Genomic DNA, 21,332 nt, shown 5'->3' on the forward strand with positions numbered 1-21,332 from the left:
GGCTCATTTTCACTAGGGCTCATTTAGATTTGCATATTTGAGGTTCTGTTTTTTTTTTTTTTGAGGATGGAATACAGAGCCACTGAAAACAATATACCATTTAAAATAATAAATATATTCTGTGACATAAAATGTCCCATCACATTCCTCTACAAGTTGCGCAAAGCAGTAGAAAAGGAATTTCCCAATTAGCAAACATTGAGATAAATTTCAAATGACAAATGAAATGAAATATGCAATATTTTATTATAATTTATAATAATACAATATAACTGTATTTTATAATGTATATTATTCATCAGGCTTTAATGTGAGGGATAGAAAATTATTCACATTTATCTACTCTAATACATATTTGAAGGAAATTTACCATCAAAATCCATCATGATAAGCCAGGGACACTTACTCATAGATCCAGGCACTGTGACTGGGGTAATCTTCTAATATTTGTTATTAATGTCCTCTAAAATAAACTTTTATAATAATGCTAAAGACCATGAAGGGCTCTGTGGGGCTTTTTCCAGACGTCCTTCATGATGCAGCTTGGCAGACTGTTACAATGAGCAGAGCAGGTCCCCCCTGCACTTCATGCTGTTATTAGATTACACAGGCAGAGATAGGAGGGAAAGAGCAGTTGTTTTTTAGACATGTTCAGTGTAATAGCCTGTAAATCTGCAGCACTAAAGGGGCTCTGGTAACGCCCCCAGAGCCCTTCAGGATCATTGACATAGTATTAAAAGTTGATTTTAGAAGGAAGGTGGCTTTGGAAAACATTTGTCATTTTCTATGAAAGTTGTTAATATTATAATTTTAACTTTCTAAATGTCTATTTGTGTTATTATTTAGCTGACCAGAGTGGCTTGTTGTTCACAGGAGATGCTGTAATGCAGGTGAGTGGCTGTGATGTTTTTATTAATATGCAAAAAGAAAGGGGCAGATTTATCAATCTGTAGATGATTTCTGTCTTTTACAACAAGTATGGCAAAGGGGGCAGGGCCTGTGAAAAGGGACTGGTTTTTCTAGAGAAGTCTATGAGCCAGAAATGTTGCTAAAATTTCAGATTGGACAGTTTTAAATTAGTACAGATTGGTCACACTTTGATGAATCTGGAGCAGCCTGTGGAAACTGATCCATATGTTGGTCCGATCCTAAAGACTGCATGACGGGTATCCTTGTATAATACAAAAATGATGCAAAGACTCCCTATCTGTCAGTGCCAACATGGTAACAGTTCTTACAGTGACAGTGCTGCATTTCAGCTAGCAGGGAGTCCTTGCATCCCATTTCTGCATTATGCAAGTACTCACATCCTGTACAATCTGTGCAGTTTTTGGGATCAGACCAATATCAGGGTCCATTTCCACAGGCTGCAGGTGCTTGTGTGCTATTGGCCTAAGACTGGAAAGTCTAGCCTTACTTCGAGAAACTTCTGATAAATCTTCCTAATGGTGTACATTGATGATAAATATGTTGTTTGTATTACTTTTTGGTTTAAAACCGTTTAAATATGTACAATATTAAAAAGTAAAAATATTATAGTACAAAGATTTTTCTTTTAATTTTGTATTTAGTACACCATTATGGCTGCAATGTAAGTGGTGATAATATTATAATAAGAAAAAATAATCCCTACAACTAAACACACTTATATATACATACATATATACCGAGCAGTTCTCACTTTTCTTTATCAGTAAAATTTCATGCGTCATGTTTACCACATTATTTCTATAATTTTACATAATGCTATTTATAATCAGCGCTTCTTATTTTTATAATGAAGGCTCACTATAAAGCGCTCCGATGTTTTTGGCAGTGCACAGGAAATTTTTATTTCTGGAAATCTTCCATCACATTCTAAATAAAGATCTATTCAATTAATGGCTGTGTACACAGAGTATTGTGCTGCTACTTAAAAGGGTCTTAACTGATAAAGACGAGAAGTAAACATACAAAATGAGGACTAGAGAAAAAAGTTCTGCATTTTTTAATACAACAGGGAGAAATCATAAAGCCGTATCATAAAGTCACTTTGGTGAGACGTCAGGTGTTATTTGGGTCAAAAATGCTTTCCAACACATTTATAAAGGTTTTTAGAGACCATTTTTCCTCCTTTTCCATTTGTCTAACAAATGGGGTGTGGCTTACTTGTCTAACAAATGGGGTGTGGCTTACTTGTCTAACAAATGGGGTGTGGCTTTTGTAAAAGGGACATGGTCGCTTGAAAATAGTCAAATTAATGAATTCCCCCCTATGTATGAAATTTATGAACATTTTATGACCTTTTACTGATCCAAAATCCAAATCCTCATCCTCATCCTATCCTCATGCTCTGGCTACCAGTCATATCTGAGAAAGACAGAAAGAGATGGGAAGTGGCATGAGGAGTGCACCAGGCATGAATACAGCAGACTCATAGGGGGCCATTTATCTTATCTCTGTTTGTTTTGGCCAGTTTTTGTCTGTCTTTTTTCAATCTGCTTCCTTTTTCTCTGTTAAATGTTTTTTTTTAGATCTCTTTGTGAGACAATTGTTACAAATGTCACAAAAATGTCTCAAGTCATTTTTTTCAATTTTCGAAGTTTTCCTTAAATATGTTTTTTGTGCCAAAAAATGTAAAAAAAAAAAAAAAAGACAGAAAAAACAGGAAGAAAAAATAAGATAAATGACTCCCATACAGTGGCTAAAATGCAGTTTCATAGTATCATTGGGATGAATAGCTGATAGCTATAGAACGGTGCCCCCTCCTCTCATCCAGAATTAATATATCAGGTTAATTTTTAGGAAGTGTCTTCTCTATGCAATGTCTCACAACGGATATAAAGAGACACTACTTTTAGGTGTCAGGTACTGCCTTATAGCAGGTCCACTGGCCTCATGAATAGTGCACCCCTGGGTCCATCATGTACAATCTAAAACAAAGGGATTTTCAATATTTTTTCATGAAGATAGAAAATAAAATACAAATACTGTACCCCTTGAACTTCTCAGGGATTTTAGCCCTTTAGAACAGGAAACTATTCTTTTAAAAAGGAAACTGCACCCCAAAAGGTTTTTCAGAATCTTAGAAACCCCCCCATTAGTGAAATGCAAAATTATTTCTTGTTATTTTAGTGAAATGATGTTGTATTGAGCTTCTCCTGTAAAATTCTACTCTTACATAGAAATGTATATTTTCCTAGTTACACTTGGAATTGATAGTGATGTGCCAATACAGATGCACTGCAACCGACCCAAAACCATTGTGGGTATTCCATGTGTCAGTCTCTCATCTGCTCTAATCTTATTGAGCCTCCAGTTAATCCACAGCTCTGAATTATTGTATGGAGAATATAGATGGAGAGGATCATCAAAGTGCACCCCCCAGATAGCAGAGATTGTTTTGTTGTTAAATGTTGCTATGCTGAGGTATCATGGTATCAACCGCGCCCGTCTCTGTTCGCCAGTGCGTCATCCGCGCCACTTACCTGTCCCCGTTCCTGTTCTGGCTCCGGTGGCTTTGCGCGATCGTCCCTGCGCACCTGCTCTCAAAGATTTCAAGGGCCAGCGCATAGCTGGTGATGGCCCTTCCCAGAATTCTTTATTACCCAGCTTTTCCCTTCTCAACCCAGTGGATCTTTGTGCCTCACAGCCTTAGGAAAATCTTGTTGGATGCCTTGTGCTATTGTTCTGTATTCCCGTTGTGATCTCCATTCCATTATTAACTTTGATCCTGTTCTGCATGCCTTGACCTGTTGCCTCGTCCCCCCGACTCCGATCCTGTGCTGTCCGTCATGACCGCCTGCCTGTCCCAACTATGATTCTGCTCAACGTCTTTGTAACATCTTTGTATCTCGCCTTGGCTGCCACGGCTGAAAAAGTCGTACCTGTTGAACGACCTGGTGATATCATGCCACAGCAAGTCCAACTCGCTTTGTGTCGGGCTCTGGTAAAAACCGGATGCCACTTATATTTTGGTCCCAGCTGTCGGCTTACGTCATCATCCGCGGTGGTTAAGGGGGTCCTTAACTTACACTGATCCCACTTATAATATTGCTCCAGTACTTTGGGTCTTTGGTGCTTGCATCGAGTTGGAAAGTCAGGGGGGGAAATCTAACCCACACCAAACAACGAGTGGCCTCCTCAGATCATGCAACGTGAAGTTGTGTCTCTTGGTCCGCAGGGGAATTGTGGAAAACCCCTCTAAGGGTCAATTAAACATAGGTTTTATTGACACCAGTGTGTTTTCCTTCATTTTTGTCATTGTGTATGTGTGTGTTTATGTATTTCATTTCTTTTATTATTAAAGATGGATTTATACTAGACACTAACTAAATTGTTGCATCATAGGATAAATGCCAAGAACCTGATCACATAACACATAGAAATAATGGGGGTTATTTATCAGAACATAGACCATAAGAACATTTATAAAAGAGCCAAAGCCACTTTAATGAATCTGAAGGGCAGCAGAGCTCCAAATATAGATATAGAATTGTCCCAAAAACCGCCTACTGATAAATAACCCCCGATAAATACTTACCATGGAAAATTCCTATTACCAAAGCAGAGCATGCTCTAAAATTTTTCTTTTATTCTTTCAGGTTAATGGAATTAATGTTGAAAACGCAACTCATGAAGAAGTGGTAAGTTGTAAGTATTTGCACATATTTGTGATATTTTATTTGTTAATGTAATTGCATTGCATTCATCCTGAAGCATTGCCAACCACATGGAGAGATTGCAATAAATAAGTACGTCAGACGCCCAGTGATTCATGTCAATAGGCGCACTGTACAATTATGGTTTAGCTGTAAAGATAGAAGAGCCAGAGAAATGAATCAGTTATTCCTCGCTCAGGTACAGCAGGATTGATCTATATATTCCAGCTAGTTACTATCTCTTTCAAGCAGCCAAATATATATGTTACAGTATCATTGTCACAAGTGGGGCTAAGAATTTTTTATATTTTCTATCTAGAGTCACAATTTAAAATACCGTATTTTTCGGACTATAAGGCGCACCATCAATAAATGCCTGCTAAAACATCTAGGTTCATATATAAGGCGCATCAGATTATAAGGCGCACCAGATTGAAAGGATGAATGACCAGCAGGTGGCAGACCTGTGCACAGTTCAAGACAGCTGTTGTCTGTAAGTATGGTTCAAAGGCGTACTGGACTATAAGGCGCACCTTTAATTTCTGAGAAAATCAAAGGATTTTTTTGCGCCCTATAGTCCGAAAAATACAGTAATCAAGGTTATGTTTTATTGTGCTCCTATTCTTTTGAGTCTGGGTCAAATGTAAGAAGATATCCCCATTTCATGCCAGGAAGGGAGCGCTCAGGTCCATCATCAACCAACATATACAGCAAAAAACAATGGAAATGTTTAACTTCAGACATGACCTTGTGTTAATTTGTCCCAGTCAAACTCTATCCCTAAATTCCATTGAGAATCTGTGAAAATTATGTTCCCAAAGGTTCCCCAAAAAATCCAGAACCCAAGAGAAAGTGAATGAAGAAAAAGTCAATTCATTTTCTGCAGCAGATTTTTACACAGAGTTTAGATGGGATTTGTATGAATCCCAACTCCTGCACTGGTAGAATTTCTGTGCTAAAATCTGCATGTAAAATTTGAGCAGAATCTGGACCATGTACAGGCAGCTAAAATATTCTGTGAAACTCTGGATAGCCATAATTACGAATTTTTGAGGGAGAGAAAGGGGTGAAAGCCTGGAGATCACCCACAACTGACCGAATTGCTTGCTTACCCTAATGGTAACCGACAACCCAAAAGTAATATGAACAGAGAGATAAATAAATATACAGACATAAGAGAATAGGGGAACAGGAATGGTGTCCAGGGTTCAGAATAGATTCAGGCACGGGTAAGAGTTCAAAGGTTCCAGATCAGCTTGTGGTACAGAGTTCCAGATCAAGCTCTGGTTACAGGCTCACGAAAAACACAAACAGACAGAAGTACTACAAATCACAGGAGAAAGTATTGCCAGACTTGAGTGAACTGAGGATTGTGCAACATCCTCTACCGGGGCCTAGCCTTTTCTTGGTGGCCTGGAGTCAGCTGGGGCCCAGGATACCGGAGTGGCTGGCGGTTGCGGCTTAGGTACGCTAGTGTCATGGTGCTTGGTATGGGGACTTGGTATGCTGTCCCACAGCCTGGCAGGTCTCCAGCAGGGTCGTGTGAGCAAGAAATTAGATGAGGAAAAAGGCTGTTGGGAAGCCCTTAGAGTCCGTAGTATGTGTCCCTGGTAGATAGATGGGGGCACCCTTGATGGTGATACAGCTGTAGCAGGGACCAGACGGAGGCAAAGTTGTGCATAAAAGTAACTTACTGTTCTTTATTCGAACCAACCGCAGCAACAAGCCAAACGATTCTGTACAAATACAGGTTACTGGGAGTGATCTTGGAGAGGGAACCTCAGGAGTTTGGTCACCAGCCTGGTTGCAGATGCAGGCTGGAATGTGCTGTGTCCAATGCTGGAAGCTGCAGCTCTAATCCTGGTGTGTGTGGTTGATATGCTCCTCTGTCAGGAGCTGGGTTACAAGAGCTTTTGCTCTCAGAAGTTTCTGGAACTCTAGACCTCTAACTCTTCCCCTGACTAAGGTCAGGTGATCTCACTCACTCAGGTGATCTCACCGTGGTCAGGTGATATCACTCTCCAATCACACTCCAGTTACAAAGGTGGAACATTATTGGATGATAATATTAAATAAGATTAACCCTTGCCTATCCAGGCAGTATCTTCCCCTACATATTACCTCTGTATACACGGTATGGTACAAGGGGCTTATTCACAACTACTCCTCTGCCATGCGCATTGGCAGGGATGTTGCAATTGGATATTCAAGGCATTCCAGGACACTGCCCTCACAGCTGACTGGCTCACCTGTCCATCAATTTACCCATACCTTAAAACCAGGGCCGGTTCTAGACAAAGTGGGGCCCTGGGCAAAACTAAAAGTGGGGCCCCAAAATAAAACTATTTTATGACCAGTCACAGTCAGCAAGAGGCTCCCTTTAGTATGGTAAAACAAACTGTAATATGGGAGAATTTTATAGGAGATAGATAAATGATAGGGAGATTTATGGGCAGCATGGTGTCTCCGTGATTAGCACTACAGCCTTGCAGTGCTGGTCAACATCTGCAAAGATTTTGTATGCGTGTGTCTGCGTGTGTCTGCGTGGGATTCCTCCGGGTCCTCCGGTTTCCTCCCGCACTCCAAAAAATTACTGGTAGGTTGATTAGACTGTGAGGCCCATTGGGGAGAGGGACCAATATTTTCTGAAAGCAGACACTTGCCCCATTTTCAAAATTGCATCAAGGATTTTATAGAAATTGGCGCCTTCATGCAATTTTGATTCAAATTGAAACATTTTATTAAAAATACTTAAAATTTGACTTTGATGGCAAAAAATTTGATCCAAACAGAAAATGTTTACCTTCACATCTCGTAAATATAATACGTGGACATTTGTACAGTTCGCAAATGTCCCATATTGATATGTTCACATAAATAAATCCACATAATATCACTAAAACTGTAATAACTAGATATCTGCTTTTCAGCTAGACGTTTTTAGACAGTCACAAACTGTAAAATATATCAATAAAACAGAATAAAAAGTAAAGGCGCCATAAAACCTATATAATTTTGAAAGCAGACAACCAGGCGATGCATTTGGCAATTAACATTCAAAATTTCCTCTAAAATACGTACAAATCCAGATACTTATATAAAGAAAATCTACTTTCCTAAAACAGTATCACAAAATAAAAGGGAATAAGAGAGGGCCACATTTATCACTTTGTGCGCCTAAGTGTAGTAGTTGCGCCTAAATTCTGGTGCACTGTTTTCCAGAATTATCACAAGCTACAATCATCTGTGATAAGGTAATTTCCTGCCTCTTATTAATCACTTAACTTTAACACAGTTTAGGCGCAATTTTGGCGCAGTTTAGGCACAATGTTAGATTCTGGCAGTTACATGTGATCCTCCTACAAGCTCCTCTCTGCTTCTCCCACAGCCCAGAATGAAGATAACACTCACAGCAGCACCCAGGTGTGTGACACCCAGCACCCAGTGACCTCCTCAGCAGTGGCTTCTCCTGGAGGGGATCCCCCAGTGCTGGTCTCTTGCTGCACCCCTGTAATTCTGTACAGTATCCCCCTCAGAAACACTGGTGATACTGTGCAGAATTACATGGGGGACACTTGTCAGTACTATGTGCAACATTCTGTAAGGTTCTCTTCTCTCTTGCTCTGAGCTCAGGATTCTGCAGAATGTTTTGTAAATAGAAGGTGATGAACTGTAAATAGAGTCTGCAGCTCCTGTCTGCAGAGTATCTCATGTCTGTATGATCTGTTCTAGTGTCTGCAGTGTCTGGATGAGCTTTGCTGCTAGAAATGAGCTGTTCTGCAAAGGGACTCAGTGCTTTCTTCTCAGTTAACGCCACCTTCGGGTTGGAGTGTTTTTGCGCCCGTTTTTGCGCCTAAATGAAAAGTCGCAAGTGATGAATATCATTAGGCACAGCAAAACATCTGGATTGCTAGGATAAATGAGGGAAAGCTGGTTATTTTTGCTGCGCAGCTAGCTTGGCGTTTAGTTGCAAAAATGGCACAAAAACGGTGCGCCTGAATGAAAAGGCACAAAAACAACAGAAAAAAACGATTGATACATGTGGCCCAAAGTGTGTTCTTAGATAGTTCTGCATAGAGAAGGGTTAAAAACATGAATATTAGTTGATATTATCCCTTCTCAAAATGTAGTAACATATAAAGTGAATATTTCCATTATCTGTGAGGAGCAGCAGCTCCTGTGTGCAGCAAAAGCTCCCTGCAGCCTGATGGCTAAGAATCTGGATTGGGGGTGTCAATTTCAGGGGCCTGTTTCTCTGGCTCTGTGACACATAGAACCTTACTTCTTTTTTCATCTGAAAGAAGAGAGTCTCCTCTTTTATATGAATCTAAATTTGTGTTTCTAAAATGTAAGAAAACAGAGATATTAACTGTTAAACTGCCGTTGGGAGTGATTTTTATATATAAAACGGCACCTGATATTCTCACTTTAAACCTGAATATCTCTGGATCCCTGGCACCTAGAAACAAAATTCAAGATTCATTTGAAAGAAGAGATTCTCCCCTTTCTGCCACCTTTGCCAATTGCCAATTGCCACCTTTGCCTACCCCTAGCGCCGGCCCTGCTTAAAACCCCCAGTTCAGAAGCAAGAAGAGACCACCTAGCTATCCACAAAACACACAACCAGCTCAGCTAAGGGAATAATAATTCTTTATTTATATAGCACACACAGATTACGCAATGCTGCACAAAGCATGTCAAATGGTCCCTGTCCCCATGGGGCTCACAATCTGAACAACCTAACAGTATATTTTGGAGTGTGGGAGGAAACCGGAGGACCCGGAGGAAACCCATGCAAACACGGAGAGAACATACAAACTCTTTGCAGATGTTGACCTGGGTGGGATTCAAACCCCGGACCCCAGCACTGCAAGGCAGAAGTGCTACTCACTCAGCCATCATGCCGTCCTATAAACGCTACAAGGGAGCTGTCAATCACAGTCTGCAGCCAGAATCCATTCAGAGGGTTTAAACGAGAATATATTATATCTAATAATAACTGTGATATGACACTATCATCATTAATATAAACTACATGATCATTTCATCATCTTCAAATATCCCTCAACCCCACCCACACTCATCCTACTGACAAAAGGGAGAGAAAGGAAAAGGAAAAAAAAAAATAAAAAAAAAATAACACACTATGGGGCACATTTACATACCCGGCCCAGGCGCGATCCCCGATCCGGAATGTCCGACGATAATGAACTCTGTCGCAATTCACTAAGATTGTGCGCCAGATTTCCTGCATCTGTCGCTTCCCCACTCAGGTCCACCGGAGTTCACCTTCTTCTTCCCGGTGTATGTAAGTGCATTGTCTTGCAACACAATTTTAAAGTTAAATCCCGCATTCAGTCCGAATCCATCGGATCGTCTAACGGCCCGCCCCGATTTCTGTCGCATGAAAGCCGGCGCGATTGTGCCAAAATCTGGTTGCGTGCGACACAATCCTCTTTTAAATACCTGTCCCAGCCGTGAAAAAGTGCGGCTATGGACCATTAGTAAATAAGCCCCTATGTTTACATAATCACTATTCTCCTATCCTAGAAACATATAAGTTCTAAAACTCTACATCCACTTTTCCCAGGTTTTAGCCCATTTCCTTACATTAAGCTTCTTATCTGTTTGGATTTTTTCATACTGTTTAATCTCTAGTGAGAGGTTAGATCAATTTTTTCACGTTTGGTGTCTTTCTGCTACCCCACACACTGAGAATAAGCACCTTGGCTATAGTCAGGAGTCTAATTATTAAAGACTGAGGGGGCAAGCCCCCCCCTTCACTGGCGCGAATCTGGCGGATTGTGGAAAAATAAGCAATAAGCTAGCATTTTTTATTATTTAAGGGCTTCTAGTCCACTGACGAGGCGCAGGGGCCCTGATACATATTCCCCTTAGACTCTATTCCAATTTCCCAGGCACTTAACCTTCCAACAATTGCCAAGTTAATGGAGGGGGTCGAAGAAAGATGATATAAACAAAATAATCACCATTACTTTCAGATTTATAACATATTCATAACATATTTTTAAACTCATTTCATCATTTTTGGACTATTTTAACAAACACCGATAACGTCTCTACCCTGGAAATACAGTTTTACAAATTTCTGCATAAATAACAATTCCCAATGGGATCTTGAAATGATATGCAAAAGAGAAAGTGTACTTTTCCAAAAAGTTCATCAAAGAAGTGTCGCTCAGCAGGATTTCTTTTCTGCTTCGAGTAAACGTTATCTAGGAAGTTTCAAACTCATCCTCCGGCTTCCGCACTAACAAATAAAATAGGACATCTTTTTTGCTGACTAACAATGTAATTGAAAACTACCTTCCTCGGAATTAAGTTAATTTGACCTCTTCCTGCCCCCGCTAAGGAGGGAGTTAATGAAGTGACATTACGGAATACTATTCTACGTTTAGTAAGAAATGAAAACAACAGATGTTAATTCCAGTAGTTAATGGCTTATAAAAGATTGCATTTTCCTTCATTGCATTGCTTATCTGTGTGTTTCATTTTATTCCTATTTCTATATATTACTCTCATAAACGTGTAGTCTCTGCATTCTGTTTATAGCTATTCTCTATACATATGTAGCCAAGAATTTAACCAGCATTTGGCCAATAAAGCCCCTGCTTTTTAGTTACATTTTATTATTTACTGACCAAATAGATCACATATGCAAATGCTTCAGTCCCATTACACTGTGCAAAACAGATGACATTGGATTTTGTACACCAATGTCTCATAATATCTGGTTATTAACTGAAATGAGGGATTATTTTTGATAAGAACCTTATCGTGGGTTTAGATGGCAGCACCTACATAGCAAAAATATGATGTAATTTAAAAACTTCATTATAATAAAATTAGACTCTGATAATCACTTGCATTTTCCTTATTCTGGAAATTTCGACTGATAAGTAGAAGCACTGGAATATTAAGAAGAGTGACAAATGACAACAACAACAATAATAACAATAATTACAAAATAATTAGTGAATGTCCCAGAAAGGTCTTTTTTATTGATGACACACTTTTTTTTCACAAAATATAAAGATAGATACTTCTAAAAGTAAAATAAAATTCTAATGCATAAATACAAGTAAAGAGGGAAAACAAATCCCATGCCAATGCAAATCATGCTGCCCTATTGACCTGAGACTATACATATAATATATCAAAGTGACTGTATATCAACAGGGAACCTATTTTCATAAGTTATTTTTATGTTCCAGTTCAGTCTCATAGACTGTAAGCTCTTGTGTCACCCCCTCATACTCATAGACTGTAAGCTCTTGTGTCATCCCCTCATCCTCATAGACTGTAAGCTCTTGTGTCACCCCTTCATCCTCATAGACTGTAAGCTCTTGTGTCACCCCCTCATCCTCATAGACTGTAAGCTCTTGTGTCATCCCCTAATCCTCATAGACTGTAAGCTCTTGTGTCACCTCCTCATCCTCATAGACTGTAAACTCTTGTGTCACCCCTTCATCCTCATAGACTGTAGGCTCTTGTGTCACCCCCTCATCCTCATAGACTGTAAGCTCTTGTGTCACCCCTCATCCTCATAAACCGTAAGCTCTTGTGTCACCCCCTCATCCTCATATACTGTAAGCACTTGTGTCACCCCCTCATCCTCATAGACTGTAAGCTCTTGTGTCCCCCCCTCATCCTCATAGACTGTAAGCTCTCGTGTCACCCCCTCATCCCCATAGACTGTAAGCTCTTGTGTCACCCCATCATCCTCATAGACTGCAAGCTCTTGTGTCACCCCCTCATCCTCATAGTCTGTAAGCTCTTGTGTCACCCCTCATCCTCATAGACCGTAAGCTCTTGTGTCACCGCCTCATCCTCATAGACTGTAAGCTCTTGTGTCACCAATCATCCTCATAGACTGTAAGCTCTTGTGTCACCCCTCATCCTCATAGACCGTAAGCTCTTGTGTCACCCCCTCATCCTCATAGACTGTAAGCTCTTGTGTCACCCACTCATCCCCATAGACTGTAAGCTCTTGTGTCACCCCCTCATCCTCATAGACTGTAAGCTCTTGTATCCCTCATCCTCATAGACAGTAAGCTCTTGTGTCACCCCTTCATCCTCATAGACTGCAAGCTCTTGTGTCACCCCTCATCCTCATAGTCTGTAAGCTCTTGTGTCACCCCTCATCCTCATAGACCATAAGCTCTTGTGTCACCCCCTCATCCTCATAGACTGTAAGCTCTTGTGTCACCCCTCATCCTCATAGACCGTAAGCTCTTGTGTCACCCCCTCATCCTCATAGACTGTAAGCTCTTGTGTCACCCCCTCATCCCCATAGACTGTAAGCTCTTGTGTCACCCTTCATCCTCATAGACTGTAAGCTCTTGTGTCATCCCCTCATCCTCATAGACTGTAAGCTCTTGTGTCACCCCCTCATCCTCATAGATTGTAAGTTCTTGTGTCACCCCTCATCCTCATAGACCGTACGCTCTTGTGTCACCCCCTCATCCTCATAGACTGTAAGCTCTTGTGTCACCCCCTCATCCTCATAGACTGTAAGCTCTTGTGTCACCCCCTCATCCTCATAGACTGTAAGCTCTTGAGTCACCCCCTCATCCTCATAGACTGTGAGCTCTTGTGTCACCCCCTCATCCTCATAGACTGTAAGCTCTTGTGTCACCTCCTCATCCTCATAGACGGTAAGCTCTTGTGTCACCTCCTCATCCTCATAGACTGTAAGCTCTTGTGTCACCCCCTCATCCGCATAGACTGTAAACTCTTGTGTCACCTCCTCATTCTCATAGACTGTAAGCTCTTGTGTCACCTCCTCATCCTCATAGACTGTAAGCTCTTGTGTCACCCCCTCATCCTCACAGACTGTAAGCTCTTGTGTCACCCCCTCATCCTCGTAGACTGTAAGCTCTTGTGTCACCCTCTCATCCTCATAGACTGTAAGCTCTTGTGTCACCCCCTCATCCTCATACACTGTAAGCTCTTGTGTCACCCCCTCATCCTCATAGACTGTAAGCTCTTGTGAGCAGGGCCCTCACTCCTATTGTTCCATATGACTGTTGAAAATTGAATGGTCACTGGGACCAAAAAAATTATCTTTGGAGTTTATTACAAAATATACCAGTCCTGATTTACATACAAATTCAACTTTTGATCAACCTAAAGAATTTATCTTATATGTTTCCCAGGAACTGTCTATACCAATATCTTGTCAAGCAGCTTCACATCTTCCAGAACATGTTTCTTTCACGACCCAGTGTGGTGGCATCATCAAGAAACTTTAAAGTAAAATGTAAAATGGGAATGGAGAGTTTAGCACTGAAGTCAAGCTCTCTTGGTGTGAGTGCCCCTTTTACTGTGATTGGCATCATGCGCCAGACTTCCAGGGAGCTGGCAATGATGCTTCAGGACACAGGACCATCAATTACAGCAGAGGGGGGATTCTGAGTGGTGGGGGGGGGAGAGCTTGACTTCAGTTCTACAACTTCATACAGCCATTTTACATCTTACTCCAAAGTTGTTTTTCAGGATGATTCCACCACAGTGTGCCATGACAGAAATATAATATGGAAGGTATTACACTGCTTTACAAAATACTGGTAGAGGTTAATTAGGTCAATTTCTACTGACATATTCCCACTTCAGACTATCACTAGTCTCATCCAAACACTGTTGAGGCTAGTGATAGATTGCAGGGTTAACATAACTACAGCAAACCTATTTATGCAAACAGAGTCCAGAGATTTTTTTTACCCCAAAAGATCCCTTTAAGGACAAAATTACTAAGAAAAAACAACAAAGAAACATTGCTTGAAAAGTGTCAGCTCAGTACCGAGTGAGTATGATGAACACTGACTATTCTGTACTTGGAATGAAAATTTGAGCTTGACACCGCCCCTAAGATGTGATTTAATTATATTCATGGGTTGGTACCCTGCGGTCATTTTACATCGAGCTGTGAGTTTTTTTATATAACTTTTTTAGTAGCAGGAAGGTTATCTGTATGAAAATGTTACATATAAGGTTCTCATTTAGCCTTGAGTGGATGAAACCTTTTCAATTCACTCGGCAGCAGTGATCTGCAATATATACATCTTATAACCTTTAATAGAATCTTAAATGGAATCCTGCCTCCTGGGTGACATCTGCCAGTCTATAAAACTCTTTTCCTTCTTCCTCGGGGTTTAGTATCGATAATGTGAAGCGAGTCCAACTGCTGGGCTGCATTTAGAGAAATAAAGTATATCCATGGATCAGCAGAGAAGTTCATCCTTATAAGGATCATTAATGATGGTGTAGGCTACAATGTGATGTCCCCATAGCTGTCACATTTAAGGCTGTAATTTTCGGTTTTCTGTGCGTTTCCTGTGACAGATAGAAACAAATGTCTATATACTGTAGTGATACTTATAGGCCAGCACATTAAAGGGGTTATCCGGCTGTTAAAAATTAGTGAGGGCCGGGCTGGGGTGGCCTAGTTAAACATAATAAACATGTACTTACCTCCTCCGGCTCCTCCGATGTCCGCGCCACAGTCCCTTCAATCCGTACCCCTGTTTGTTTACAGGGGCACAGAATCCACGCACTGGGATCTTCCTGATGTGGCCAGCTCCTCCCATCCGTCCCCATCTCTCAGCGTTGTCAACGCTGGGAGATGGTGTCGGATGGGAGCTTCAGCAGTACCGGACGAGAAATGTTTATTATGTTTATTAAGTAAATGTTTATTATGTTTAACTAGCCCTCCCCAGCCCGGATAACCCCTTTAAGATATAAGGCGACTGGTTTTATTTAGGGTTGGGAATTTAGAGTTCCCCTTAAGAAGACCTTGCCATTTAAGGGCACCTTTCAGGCATGTGTAGACTTAAAGCCAATGATGCTCCACTATGGGGATTCTGAGAAATATGTAAATGACATTTTCCAGGATGGGAAATGTTTTTGCTATCTTGAAAGTCTTATAGATTTTTATCTGGGGCTCAAACCCCTAATCATTGTAAAGGTGACTTTCAAATTAAATGAGTCTGTGTCCAGCGCTGGAATTTGACTAACTTGAAAGAAAAGACAAAACCTGACCTTGCAGGAAGTTAGCTCACAACAAGACTGATAAGTTTATTGAGGGACCGACATTTATAGAAAACCATAAGGCACTTTACATAAGGCGTGTAATTAGGAAAGCAGCAACTATAATTGGGTGTTCTCACCCAGGAAATGTAATACTATTGGATGTAAGCACACAAAGGAATGTAGAACCATTGGCTGTCTTCACATAAACCAAATGTCCAGATGTTCACCTGGATACCTTCCACTAGGTGGTGCTAGCGAGCGCTAAGTCTTTGTGTGCTGAGGGGCACACCCAAACTTTAGTTATCACTACACAAAGTTATATGAAATGAATGCTGAGTCTTTAAAATGTCCGACAATATGTAAAATGGCGTCTGAGTCCAGTGTAATATCTTTAACATTTCCCCCCTTTTGAGCTTTGCATGGCCTGTAACTTTTGTCCAGGGTGACCTCCTCAAACTCCAGGTACCCAGAGGTAGGCTAAACCCTTACCTGCTGGACTTGTTAACTTTTCACCAGATCCCCTGGAGGCCAGTCACTCGGGGGTTACAGGCCGTCATACTCAAATTACATAATTGTGTTTCCATAGTTTATGGGTTTATTAACAGGCTGGTTCTTCAACAAGACGGTATCCTCCACACCGGGACTTCTCCTGTCATGTAAGGACTTCTCCTTACCACCTGGACGGCCATCTGGGACATGGTGGACTTGATGAGGGGGACCACACAACACGCAATAAGTGACGAGAGCAAAATCACAATCCCCAATATCACCCCCACTTAAAGGAAACCCTTCCAATCCCCCAACTACAAAGTGAAGGACAAAGTGTCCACCCCAGAGTTTCTCTTGAGTTCCCTGGACAGTCCTTCAATCTTTTCAAGTGCATTGGTAATGGATCCATAGGGGATGATGTCATCCGGGATGTATATGCGACAAGCCACTCCCGCCATCTTACAGACTCCTCCCTTCTCAGCAAGGTTCATGTCCAAAGCCATGCGGGTCTGGAAAGCATCTCGGATATAATTCATAAATCTCTGTTGATTACAATAAAACCAGTTAACCCAACCAACATCTTTGCTCATAGCTATCTGGGGAATAATGGACTCTAGACTTGCCCATATCTGATTGTGGGCCTTGTACTCATCTGGGACCCCCCCCCCCTTGGTGCTCCCACTGTATCTATATAAACGTTGTCATCTAGGTGCTTCTCTCTTCCAGAATCCTTTGGGATTCTCTACCTTTTCTTATGTGTCTGATCAAACTTATCCCTGGGTATCACGAGGAAGGAATGCACAAACCTTATTATAGTACATACACCTTACCAGCCTCTAGGCCTGACCTATCCCCACAAATCCTGTACACATCAGACATGGCTAATACAGGGTTACCTGTGCTGTCAATGTCAAAGAAGGTCATTGTCTTGTTGCACCAACCGTAGGTAAAGTCTCCTATCCTGGGGGCATCCTGGTCACCCGTATAGATACAGTGATAGTCATGGTTGGGGTGTCCCTGAGCATACAGTCAGTCAGAAGAGACCAGCTAGCAAGAAGAATAAGTAAGTTTGCAACAGTAAGTGTGGGAAGCGTGCTGACTTCCCTCTAGCTTCACAGACGTGGCACTGGTCAGCAGGACTTGGAAAGGACCGTCGTTGCGAGGCTCCAGACTCTCTCTCTGGTGTCTCTTTACCACCACGTAGTCTCCAGGCTTCAGGTCATGCGTCCTGAGGTCTCTGTCTGGATCTGAAAAAAGGAATCAGAAACACTTTTGCGGACCTTTTCCAAGGCCTGGCTTAACTGTGTGGCATGTTCCACCTGGTTTCCTGCCATCAGCTATAGGGTCTGTGGGAAGTAGAGGCCTAGCTAGTCTGGGTGCACAGCCAAAAAGTACTTCAAAAGGGGACAATCCCATCTTTCTGTTAAGGGTGGTCCTAACTGAATGGTGGGCAGCAGGAAGACACTCACGCCATGGTTTCCCTGTTACTTCCATGGCCTCCCAGATCTCTAACTTAAGAGTGTCTTTTAGTCTCTCAAACCCACCACTAACATGGGAAGGGCAAGGGGTGTGCAGGGCCTGTTCTACACCCAGGAGGGACAAGGCTTTAGGTTTTTACCTGTCCAGTGAAGTGGGTTCTGTGACCGGACTCTATGGTCTCCGGAAGTCTAAACCTGCAGAAAAGTCTCACTCACCACCTTCTTGGCTGCAGCTCTGGCAGTAGCCTTGGTCATGGGAGAAGCTTCTGGCCACAATGGAAAGAGATCAATGCACACAAGCACGTACTCTTATGTGCCACTTTTGGTAGCTGGATAAAATCCATCTGCACTCTTTGGAAGGGATACAGTGGCTTGGGTGTCACCTTCTGTGGGGTCTTTACAACCTTACCCGGGCTGTGGCGGGCACAGACTATACAGGCTTTCACTAGTCTAGTGACAGGGGTAGTAATGCCCGGGGCAAACCACTTATGGTTTATGAGCACTAGCATGGCCATTTTGGATGTGTATGTGTCCGTAGGCTACTTGACTTACTGTCGGCTCTGGGCAGGAACACCCTCTCTCCCAGCATCCAGGTCCCATCGGCATCTGGGCTCCAGCTTTCCCTTCACTTCTGATGACTCTCGGGCCACCAGGGACTGGAACACCTGTGGATCAAACTTTTAGCTCAGAACTCACTGCTGAGACTTCGGGACAGTCTCTGGGCTCCACCTGTGCAGCCGCCTTCACATCCCGTCAGCCACATACTTGCCCTTGGCTTGTTACCAAATTGTGTGTGCTTTTACTTTTACTATCCCCACCTCTTGTGGAAGTAAGAGAGCATCCATGAGCTCTTTAACCAGCGTGCCATGCTTAAAGGGGTTCCCTGCAGAGGTGAGGAAATCTCTAGCCTTCCATATGGGTTCATAGTTGTGTTTAGACCCCAGAACTATACCTTGAGTATAGATGTTTGCCCTTTTACCTTCCACCAGCTGTAGCGCTTCCCTGAGTGCCATCACTTCACCTCCTGCGCTGACCTGTGTGGAGGGAGTGGTTCTGCTTGTACTACGTCATGTTCGCCACTGACCACTGTATATCCAGTGCAGAACCGTCTGTCTTCTCCTGCAGACCTGGAGCCATCTATGCGAAAAAACTCAACATCTGGGTTAATCACCCTTCTCTCCCCCCTCTCTGAATCCTGGAAGACTGGCGACAGATTGAAGGATTCAGAGCTGTGCACCTTATCAGTGTATCCTGGGGCATCAGGAGTGCACACTGGAGTCTGAGCTGTCTGGCCTTTGCTCAGATGCTTGGGCTGTACTTGGGTGAGGACACTGTGCAAGGTATGTGGGGTTTGCACAGTAACTGAGTGATCTAGGATCTAGGATCAACTCACTGGCCTTGCTGAGCAGATTGCTGACTGCAGCTACTGACACATGAGGGGCTCCCCTCACGACTGAGTCTAACCGGGCCTAATAGTGGGCCACTGGGGAGGCCACCACGTTCCTGGACTAGACACCTGTGGCGAGGACTAGATACTCAGTGCAAAATAAAACAAAAGTTTGATCCAGTGGGATGTGCCTTGGGCCGGGGCAGACAGGATTTTCCAGCTTAGGGCTATGGAATGCATCGATTGCCTCCTGACTAAGGGCAAATGGAGATAAGTCAATTCAATTATCAAGGGGCAACATCAGGTTCGAGACAGACCTTATCCCATGCCTGTAGGAACTGGCCAGTCCTAGAAACATGTGCAGAGGCTTAGGGCCTCGGGGGGGGGGGCACATTCTGGACTGCCAGCCTTTTTTTCTGGTGTCTGCCTGTGGCTGAAAAGCAGTGGCCTAGGAAGACCACCTTCTCCTGGTAGTACTGGAGTTTGTCTCAGGAAACTTTGCAACCCTTCTGGAACAGAAAACACATAAGGTCAATAAATGCATCCTGGCAAACAAAAACAGTAGGTCCTCCGCATACTGAAAAGGAGAACATTTAGTAAAGGGCTAGTCTGCCAGTCTACTCCCTATAGGGCCGTGTAGTATGGAGTACTGGCTGGGGGAGTTTTACCCCCCTTGTGGGAATCTGCATCAGATATACTGGAATACTACACTGGTAAAGGCAAATAGGTACAGGTAATCCTCATGTAGGGGCACAGAGAGGAAAACATTTGCCAACAGGGAAGAGTTCTACAATGAAAGGCACTAACTCTATTTGGGGGGGGGAGCTTTCAGAAGAGGGGGACTATTCTTGCTGATATCCTTGTCCATTACCACCCCCCTTGTCCCACCCTGTTGGGGCCGTCTCCGTTTCCTAGAGTGTGGGAAGTCACTCCAGTAATGTCTCTTTGTATTCTTATCACAAGCAAATTCCTTTAAGTCTTTTAGATTGTCAGCTCTGTCTCCCCCACTCAACACAGATGCTTTCTGTGTGCTTCAAGGCCACTTCTCACAGACACAGATAAGGCAAAGCCCAGCTGCACAGCTGCCCACAGATCTGACCCTGATTAACTCTTTCAACTCCAGAAAGCAGGTACCAGAGACATTGCAACACTTTTTCTAGTAATTTTTCTGCAATTGTCAAGATCAAATAAGTTTTAAAATAAAAAAATAATAATCAAACAGCGTTGCACACTCAAGACCCTTAGCAAATGTTTGAAATTGGTGAAAATATTCACCTGCCGGCATTTTATCTCAAACATCCGCCAGGATGCCTCAAGGGTGACTCAGCTGCTATCCTACAACCAGAGTACAGTGTAGAGTTATAGGCAATTAACTTTCAGGGAAAAGAATATACTGTCTTAAGATGGCCACCACTGAAAAATGGTAAGGCGTGTCATCTTCTCTAACCACCAGGTACGGGGGTGGAGTCTAAGAGGGTGCTGGTCTGCATTTCAAAAGATGCCATCTTTCTATCTTTTCCCTCAAATTCTTTCCACATCAAAAACTTTGAAATGTCCCTATCGCCTCTCTCTTTCTTTAATGGGCACTCTCTAGGATTCCTGTCACTCTGTCCTGGTCCGTCCGTAGTCACTGGTCTAAGTCTACAGTAATCAACCCCATCCACTTTCCTTTGTCATTAACTCTCTACTTACATCAAGCCAACCTTCTGCCTGGGTGTGCCACTTTTTGTCTTTGAGCCAGCCACCATTTTCATCAAGTGCTGTCTCCCACCTTTGCACACTCAGGGGATCATCTAACATACCCAAAAACTTCAATACCTCATAACTTCCTTTTACCCACTCTTTACCTTTCCTGTGTGACACTATGTCAGTTGCCTTTTTAGGTCTGCAGTGTGCAGCTGCAGTCTTACTTTGCTCACTACCCATTTTGTGGAATTTGTGGAATACCTGATTTTGTTCAAGGGCTATAGATATCCTCCGTAAATACAGCTCCAGACTACCCCGCTAACTATCAGTAAGTACAAATTAGAGAACTTCACACAATATTTCAGAAATCAAGGAGATACCGCTCAACTGTGAAATTCCCATCAGTGTCCCTCCTGCCTCTACTGTCCTTAATGCATCACGGGGCCGATCCCAATCCCGAAGGAAAGATACGTAAATTTGGCCAGAATTTGTCTCTGCAAACTTCCAGATTCTATCAGCGCTTACATGAACAAAAATCTCAACACCATCACAAACTTTCTGAACTACATCAACAATTCACAAGAGGGCACTGCAGACCTT

General features: G+C 42.5%; 1 protein-coding gene across 1 annotated transcript in view; it reads left to right on the plus strand.

The window, feature by feature from the left end:
- The window catches only part of SNTG2 (syntrophin gamma 2), a 285,995-nt gene that overhangs the window by 147,778 nt on the left and 116,885 nt on the right, over positions 1-21,332 (plus strand). The window contains exons 5-6 of the mRNA XM_072143485.1: positions 847-890; positions 4,584-4,625. Coding sequence (XP_071999586.1) covers positions 847-890; positions 4,584-4,625 — 86 coding nt within the window. The remainder of the gene's footprint in view (positions 1-846; positions 891-4,583; positions 4,626-21,332) is intronic.

The sequence above is a fragment of the Engystomops pustulosus genome, chromosome 3 (genome assembly GCF_040894005.1).
Source record: "Engystomops pustulosus chromosome 3, aEngPut4.maternal, whole genome shotgun sequence".
Lineage (NCBI taxonomy): Eukaryota > Metazoa > Chordata > Amphibia > Anura > Leptodactylidae > Engystomops > Engystomops pustulosus.